The following is an 8,983-nucleotide window of genomic DNA, read 5'->3' on the forward strand; positions in this document are numbered from 1 at the left end:
TATTTTTTAGTAGAGACGGGGTTTCACCGTGTTAGCCAGGATGATCTCGATCTCCTGACCTCGTGATCCACCCGTCTCGGCCTCCCAAAGTGCTGGGATTACAGGCTTGAGCCACCACACCCGGCTGGGTCCAACATCTTAACCATGATAGCTAACTGAGCCCTTACTATATGTCTGGTACTATGAGAAGCATTTTCTATGAATCACTTATTCACTTCTCACAACAGTCACTTGTTCAAGGCCACACAGCCAGTATGAATCCAGGTAATGTGCTTCTAAAGCTTGCAGACTTTACCATACTCTACTACAATGGAAGCATCTTCAATGGTGAAATTTAGTCAGTCATGATGGTCTCTATTGAGTTTTTTCTCAATAGCTTTCAAATTCATTTTACTCTACCAATCCCACAGCAATCTCTCTCATTTGGGTTACTATTGATATAATTGTCTAATTTTATTAAAGCCATCCCTAAAAATTCATATTCCCTCCTTATATAGCATAGAATTGTCACTGGAAAATGGCAGCACGGCCAGCAACCGTGTGTGTGTGTATATATATACACACATACCCATATGTACACACATATATATACAGTATATATATATATACACATATACACAGTATATATAAAAATATATATACTCTATTAGTATGTTTTCATGCTGCTGATAAAGACATACTTGAGGCTGAGTAATTTATACAGGAAAAAGGGCTTAATGGACTTACAGTTCCACATGGCTGGGAAGGCCTCACAGTCATGGTGGAAGGCACGAAGGAACAAGTCATGTCTTACATGAATGGCAGCAGGCAAAGAGAGACCTTGTGCAGGGAAACTCCCGTTTTTTTGTTTGTTTGTTTTTTTGAGACGGAGTCTCACTCTGTCGCCCAGGCTGGAGTGCAGTGGCGCGATCTTGGCTCACTGCAAGCTCCACCTCCCAGGTTCACGCCATTCTCCTGCCTCAGGCTCCTGAGTAGCTGGGACTACAGGCACCCGCCACCATGCCTGGCTAATTTTTTTGTATATTTTTAGTAGAGACTGGGTTTCACTGTGTTAGCCAGGATGGTCTCGATCTCCTGACCTCACAATCTGCCCACCTCGGCCTCCCAAAGTGCTGGGATTACTGGCGTGAGCCACTGCGCCCAGCCGGAAACGCCCGTTTTTAAAACCATCAGATCAGGTCAGGCACAGTGGCTTACGCCTGTAATTTCAGCACTTTGGGAGGCCAAGGAGGGTGGATCACCTGTGGTCAGGAGTTCAAGACGAGCCTGGCCACCACGGTGAAACCCTATCTCTACTAAAAAAAAAAGAAAAAAAAAAAAATAGCCAGGCGTGGTGGTGCGTGCCTGTAATCCCAGCTACTCAGGAGGCTGAGGCAGGAGAATCGCTTGAACCCTGGAGGCAGGGGTTGCAGTGAGCCGAGATCGCGCCATTGCACTTCAGCCTGGGCAACAAAAGTGAAACTTCGTCTCAAAAAAAAAAAAAAAAAAAATGAAAACGTGGCCATCAGATCTCGTGAGACTTATTCACTATCACAAGAACAGCACAGGAGAGACTCGGCCCCATGACTCAATTACCTCCCACCGGGTCCCTCACTCACTGTGTGGGAATTCAAGATGAGATTTGGGCAGGGATACAGCCAAACCGTATCATATATATCTATATATATACACACACACATACACACACACACACATATTGTTTTGAGATGAAGCCTCACTTTGTCATCCAGGCTGGAATGCAGTGGTGCAATCTCGGCTTACTGCAACCTTTGCCTCCCAGGTTCAAGCGATTCTCCTGCCTCAGCCTCCCAAGTAGCTGGGATTACAGGCATCTGCCACCATGCCCAGCTAATTTTTGTAACACCCAGCAATTATATTTCCCAATATACCCTAGCTGAGGCAAGGTTTTCCTATCAGATTATTTCAGGTCAGGTCAGGTCTTGCTGTTAAGTGACTTATGAAACTGTTGGTTTTCAGAGCTTTCAGAATTTTGGAATTGAGAATGGGGGACTGCATACCTGTTTCCTCAATAGTAATTGCCCAATCAAACTGTCTAGTCTTATTTTCTGCAACTCCTCTGTAATTCCAAGGTTTTCAAATTGGGACACATGTCATAATACCAGGGGCTTCACAAAGACACAGGATAAAGCTAGTGTGTCTTTCTAAGCATCAATCATACCTTGGTGAGTAATATAAAGCATTTATATTAATAAATAGGTATATCTACAGAAGACCAGATCTCATTCATTTTTAGGACAAAACAAATGACTTCAAAGAAACTTCTTATGCCACATCAGGCTAAAGTCCCAGACACTGAATGGACAAGTCTTCTCTCCTCTGTCATTAGGGGGACTCAGGCAGGAAACTTCAACAGCACTGCATACATACTCTGCATGCCAGCCCACCCCTTCTTTAGCTTCATTACCTTCTTATTCTGGCTCAGTGTTTCCATACCTATGGTTTCCTCTCCCCAACTGTGGTGTTTATAAAGATGTTTTAAGGAATTATTATTATTGAGACAGATTCTTGCTTTGTTGCCCAGGCTGGAGTGCAGTGGCATGATCTCAGCTCACTCCAAGCTCTATCTCCCAGGTTCACACCATTCTTCCACCTCAGCCTCCTGAGTAGCTGGGACTACAGACGCCTGCCACCACGCCCGGCTCATTTTTTTGTATTTTTAGTAGAGACGGGGTTTCCCTGTGTTGGCCAGGATGGTCTCGATCTCCTGACCTTGTGATCTGCCTGCCTCGGCCTCCCAAAGTGCTGGGATTACAGGCGTGAACCACCACACCTGGCCGGAATTCTCATTATTAAAGATGGTACCCAGCCAGGCACAGTGGCTTACACCTGTAATCCAAGCACTTTAGGAGGTCGAGGAGAGAGGATCACTTGAGGTCAGGAGTTCCAGACCAGCCTGGACAACATGGCAAAACCCCCTCTCTACTAAAAATACAAAATTAGCTGGGCGTGGTGGTGTGCGCCTGTAATCCCAGCTACTCTGGAGGCTGAGGCATGAGAGTTACTTGAACCCCGGAGGCAGAGGTTGCAGTGAGCCAAGATGTGCCACTGTACCCTAGCCTGGGCGACAGGGCAAGGGTCTGTCTTAAGAAAGAAAAGAAAAGAAAAAAAAGTGGTATCCATGTCTCAATTTTAAAAAACAGCTACACTATTTATGTGATAGGTATATAATTAATGTATGAGTATTCCCTGACTTCCCTTCCACTAAGGAGAATTTTGTCTTTATCTGCTTAGGTTATTTTCCCCCGATAATGCCTTTTACTGGAAAATTCTGGTTTTGCCAGATGGGTTCAAGGCTTTTTGTGCTGGAGGAAAAAAAGAATCTTCAAGATGCTAAATTGGTTGACATAATAAAGAACTGAGAAAACCACGCAAGATAGGGAGGAGACAGAAGAGGTAGATGGGCTGAGTGTCATGGATTTGGAACCTGACAGGCTCTGCAGCTGCTGTGGAGAATACAGCTGGGAACAAGGAGGAAGGACTTTTGAGCGGTTTTACTGTGGATTATGAGTTAAAATATTTTTGATTCCTTTCAAATTACTCTTGATTGCTGGAATGACTGTGCTTCTTTGAGTGGGATTCTGTGTTGTGACCGAGATGGCCAAATGGAGGCCTCTGTTTGTGTGTATTATAACTGTTTGAGATTCTCAGAGACTATCAGAAAGTTCATGCAGATCAGGTAAGTGGGCTCATGTTGAAACTCAGAAAAATTAATTTTTCATTCAGTTGACCCATTGGCTGCCATGGTGCTTTTGTCTTTTTTTTTTTTTTTTCTTCTTGAGGCAGAGTCTCGTTCTGTCACCCAGGCTGGAGTGCAGTGGCACAATCTCAGCTCACTGCAATCTCTGCCTCTGGGTTCAAGCGATTCTCCTGCCTCAGCCTCCCGAATAACTGATTATAAGCATGTGCAACCACACCTGGCTAATTTTGTATTTTTAGTAGAGACAGCATTTCACCGTGCCACGACATCTGGATAATTTTGTATTTTTAGTAGAGAGAGTTTTTCACCACATTGGCCAGGCTGGTCTCGAACTCCTGACCTCAAGTGATCTACCCGCCTCGGCCTCCCAAAGTGCTGGGATTATACGTGTAAGCCACCATGCCTACCCTGTCTTTTTAATTTTAAATTGTTTTTGTTGTTCATATCATGTTTAAGATACCCATACTAAGGATAATCGAATGTTCCAGTTGGCCTGGGACAGTCCTAGTTTACCTTGTTGTCCTGGAATAATTATTAATAGTACCTATTTTCACTCAAAATATCCCTGGTTTGGATGATAACTCATACAGTCATCTTACCCATAAAGAACTACTAATGAAGACAGGAAATGTAAGTGTAAGTCAGTGAGGAGCATCAAAATAACAATTTGGTAAATTCTCAAGAGAATCTGCAGATTCATAAATTGCATTCTTCTGATAAAAATTATACAACACATCAAGATGTAAAGAAAATTAGAGAATCAAGCCAAGATGTCCAATATCCAATAATTCCAGAACGATATAGGTAAGGAAAATAAGAAAAATACTTCCTAGAGCTGAAAGAAAAATGTCTCCAAATTTAATAAGACCATAAAGTACCGAGAGCATAATACATTAACAGCAACAACTGTTATTATTATTATTATAGCATAATACATTAACAACAACAACAACAGCATTCCAAGGCATATAAATATTTAGGACACCAGAGATAAGATAAAAAGACACTCCTAAAAAGTTTCCAGAAAGAATAAACTTGCCTCATACCCAGATCAAGAATCTGATGACATATGACATCAGAATTCTTCAGAGCGACGTGAGAAATTACAAGACAATGGAACAATGCCTCAAAAATTCTGAGGGCAGTATGTTCCAACTTAAAATTGTATCTACTCTTATTTTATGAGACGGAGTCTCGCTCTGTTGCCCAGGCTGGAGTGTAACAGTGAAATCTCAGCTCACTGTAACCTCCACTTCCCAGATGCAAGTGATTCTCCTGCCACAGTCTCCTGAGTAGCTAGGACTACAGGTATATGCCACTATGCCTGGCTAATTTTTGTATTTTTAGTAGAGATGGGGTTTTACCATGTTGGCCAGGCTGGTCTCAAACTCCTGACCTCAAGTGATCTGCCTGCCTTGGTCTCTCAAAGTGTTGGGAGGCATGAGCCTCCATGCGCAGCCTCCACTCTATTAAAGTTTTGAATGTAGAAATTCATATTTTTATATATGTGTGTTCCCAAAATCTTTACCCCTCAAAGCACGCTCTCTCAGGAAGCCACTAAAGGATATGCTCCACCAGAAGAAAGGGGTAAAGCAAGAATGAGGGATTGCTGGCCATGCCATAAAACAAGCTCTGAACACTAGAGAGGTGAGGAGTCGTCTTAGGATCAGAGTGAGGCGAAGCCGTGAATAACCACTGTGTAGCAATCAGTCCAGACTGGAGCAGGAAGACACAGAGCTGGGGTTACGGGTATCGGGTGGTGGGGGTGGGGGGTGGGGGTAATTTACCCAGTGAATGCAAATGTAATGAGAGGAGAGCTGTACTGTGGCAGACAAGGGTATGGATGAATTAGTGATGATCACACAAATTTAAGCCAAAAATTTAAATAAATTATTATCCAGGGAAAAGAAGGGAAATATAATCAGTGTAGTATAAGGATTATAGATACTTGCCTAATAATATTAAAAATTCTGAATACTGAGGATATCAAAATTGTGATCTAAATTTATCTGGAAGATGGGTGTGAGTGGGAACAGGTGTATGAGGTGTGTGTTTAAGATAGCTGCATTTTCATCTTCCACAGCATAAAGCTAGTATCTAACCTAGAGGGAAAAACATTCAGCAGCAGCAATATAGGTCTGTTATTTAGAAATCTGAAGATAAATAGCAAAGAATATTGCTAGAAGACTTGAAATTATTTTGTGCAGAAGCTGGGGATGGTGACAGGAATGCTGTTGTTATTGTAAGCTTTGGAGTACTTTTCAATTTTTAAACCCCATACATCCACTTCAATAAAAATGAAATTTAAAATAAATGTTGACAAACATTTTTATGTAATGAATGTAACAGATCCCTTTGTTACGATGAAGAACATTAACATTTGTCTTTAAGAATTTTTTTTTTTGAGATGGTGTCTTACTCTGTCACCCGGCCTGAGTAGCAATCTCGGCTCAATGCAACCTCCACCTTCCAGGTTCATGTGATCCTCCCACATCAGTTGCTTGAGTAACTGGGATTATAGGCACACACCACCATGTGCAGCTAATTTTGTATTTTTGGTAGAGATGGGGTTTCCCCATGTTGCCCAGGCTGGTCTATGAACTCCTGAAGTCAAGTGATCTGCCCATCACAGCCTCCCAGAGTGTTGGGATTACAGGTGTGAGTCACCATGCATTGGCCCATCATTTGTCTTAATATATAATATTAGGCTGGAGTGCAGTGGCACAATCACGGCTCACTGCAGCCTCGAACTCCCAGGCTCAAGCGAGACTCCCACCTCAGCCTCTTGAGTAGCTGGCACCACAGGCATGCACCATCATGTCCGGGATAACTTTTTTACTTTTAGTAGAGGAGCGGTCCCAGCTGTGTTGCCCAGGCTGGTTTAAGAACTCCTGGGCTCAAGTGTTGGGATTACAGGCGTGAGCCACCGCCCCCAAGGAGCTTCATGAGTAGCTGGGATTACAGGCATGCACTACCACACCCAGCTAATTTTGTGTATTTTTAGTAGAGAGGAGGTTTCACCATGTTAGCCAGGCTGGTCTCAAACACCCGACCTCAAGTGATTCGCCCACTTTGGCCTCCCAAAGTGCTGGGATTATAGGCCTGAGCCACTGCACCTGGCCTATTTTTCTATTTTTTATTTATTTTTTTGAGATGGAATCTTGCTCTGTCACCCAGGCTGGAGTGCAATGGTGCCATCTCGTGCCCGGCCTTTTTTTTTTTTTTTTTGGTTGTTTTGTTTTAATACTTTACAACAACTAGCAAGAACTTTATCATCCTATACATGATATTGGTTGGGTGTTTTTTGGCACAGTTGGAATGTTTGGTATTTCCATTTCCTTAAGAAGCAAATGGACAATTTTGGCATTTTGGACGCTCCATATGGAGGTCGGCAAATTACAATTCTGCACCCTGGGGAGGACATAAAACTATTTTCACCTTAATATAACTTTTAAATGATACACCACTCCTAAATTACAAAAGGATTCCAATTTTGTAGGGGGTTCAGATGTGTAAAAAAATGTTAGGAGAAGCGATCTCCTCTAGAACATCTATCCTACCCTATCAATTGTTTTGTTGCCAGATTCAAAACTTTGGCCGCGCACTGTGGCTCACGCCTATAATCCCAGCACTTTGAGAGGCCGAGGCGTGATCACTTGAGGTCAGGAGTTCGAGACCAGCCTGGCCAACATGATGAAACGCTGTCACTACTAAAAATACAAAAATTAGCCCGGTGTGGTGGCGGGCGCCTGTAATCTCAGCCATTCAGGAGGCTGAGGCAGGAGAATCGCTTGAACCCGGGAGGTGGAGGTTGCAGTGAAACAAGCTCAGGCCATTGTACTCCAGCCTGAGGGACTGTTTTATTGAAGGCCACAGAGTTTATCAACAGCAGAAGGGCTCACGTGGCTGGGAGGCAGTGGAAAGCGAGTATGTGAGAGGGGGTTTCGTGAGGGAAGCAAGCCCCGCGTGGAGGGATGGCTGTACAACGGGTCATGGGGGCCCTTACCCGGCCGAAAGAATAGGAGGGCACTGGTGAGGTAGCTCACCAGCTCCTTGATCCGATGCCTTTCCAAATACTCCGCGGCTTGGAGCTCCCTGTTGCTGGTCTCCATCGGTTCGTGTCCTGCTGTTGCTAGGCGACCGCCTGGCGTCCCAGCCGTGCGACTCCGCCTCCCTCTCCCTGGCGCGGTCACGTGACGCCCCTGACCCCTGTGGCTGCGACCTGGACCTGGAATTTCTAGTGCTCAACATTCAGGGCAAGCCTGGGGAATGTAGCAGGGCAGAGAGGGCAGGTGAGGTGTGGACCAACGTCACTGTCCGTGATCCAGGCTGAGGGCTGGGCCCAAGTGCCTTTTTCCATTTCTCTCTCTGGCACCTAGCTCGGTACTTGTTGATCCAATGATTAACAAGGCTTGAAGTGCTGGCATCACAACTCAGCATGAACTAATAACAGAAGGAACTTGTGCAATTTTGAGGGTGCCCAGTGGAGAGTTCTAAGTGGCATCTTCGGTGTGAGCGGGCTGCAGGCATGGCGCTGGCCACCAGGCAGGAAGGTCTTGGCCTGTTGGCTCGACTGGGTTGTGGGCCACAAAGCAGCCTGGATCCTGAGCTTCAACCCCTGTTTGCTGGAGCTGGTCTTAGGAGAGGGAGACCACCTGACAGATTTATTTATTTATTTATTTATTTTATTATTTTGTTTTGTTTTGTTGTTTTTGAGACAGAGTCTTGCTCAGGCCCAGCTGGAGTGCAGTGGCCAGAAATCTAGCGTCACTGCAGCTCCGCCTCCTGGGTTGAAACGCCATTCTCCTGCCCAGCCTCGCGCCCCCGAGTAGCTGGGACTATAGGCGCCCGCCACCTCAGTCACCCGGTCCTGACTTAGGTTTTGATACATTATCGCTATACTAGTAGACAGATCGAGGGTTTCACCCGAGTCGTTAGCCCAGGATGGCCCTCGATCTCCTGACCCCGATTGCCCCGTCTCGCCTCTGCCAAAGTGCTGGGATTACAGGCTTGAGCCACCGAGCCCGGCCCTATTTATTTATTTAGAGATGGATTTTCGCTCTTGTTGCCCAGACTGGAGTACAATGGTGCGATCTCGGCTCACTGCAACCTCCACCTCCCGGGTTCAAGAGATTCTCCTGCCTCAGCCTCCCAAGTAACTGGGATTACAGGCATGCATCACTACACCCTGCTAATTTTTTTGTAATTTTTAGTAGAGATGGGGTTTCACTACCTCGGGCAGGCTGGTCTGGAATTCCTATCCTC

General features: G+C 45.0%; 1 protein-coding gene across 1 annotated transcript in view; it reads right to left on the bottom strand.

Moving 5' to 3' along the window:
* EFCAB10 (EF-hand calcium binding domain 10) overlaps positions 1-7,969 on the bottom strand; it is a 16,770-nt gene extending 8,801 nt beyond the window's left edge. Inside the window, exon 1 of the mRNA XM_017874642.1 lies at positions 7,725-7,969. Coding sequence (XP_017730131.1) covers positions 7,725-7,969 — 245 coding nt within the window. The remainder of the gene's footprint in view (positions 1-7,724) is intronic.
* Between the last annotated feature and the right edge of the window lie 1,014 nt (positions 7,970-8,983).

The sequence above is a fragment of the Rhinopithecus bieti genome, unplaced genomic scaffold (genome assembly GCF_001698545.2).
Source record: "Rhinopithecus bieti isolate Rb0 unplaced genomic scaffold, ASM169854v2 scaffold_7414, whole genome shotgun sequence".
Classification (NCBI taxonomy): Eukaryota; Metazoa; Chordata; class Mammalia; order Primates; family Cercopithecidae; genus Rhinopithecus; species Rhinopithecus bieti.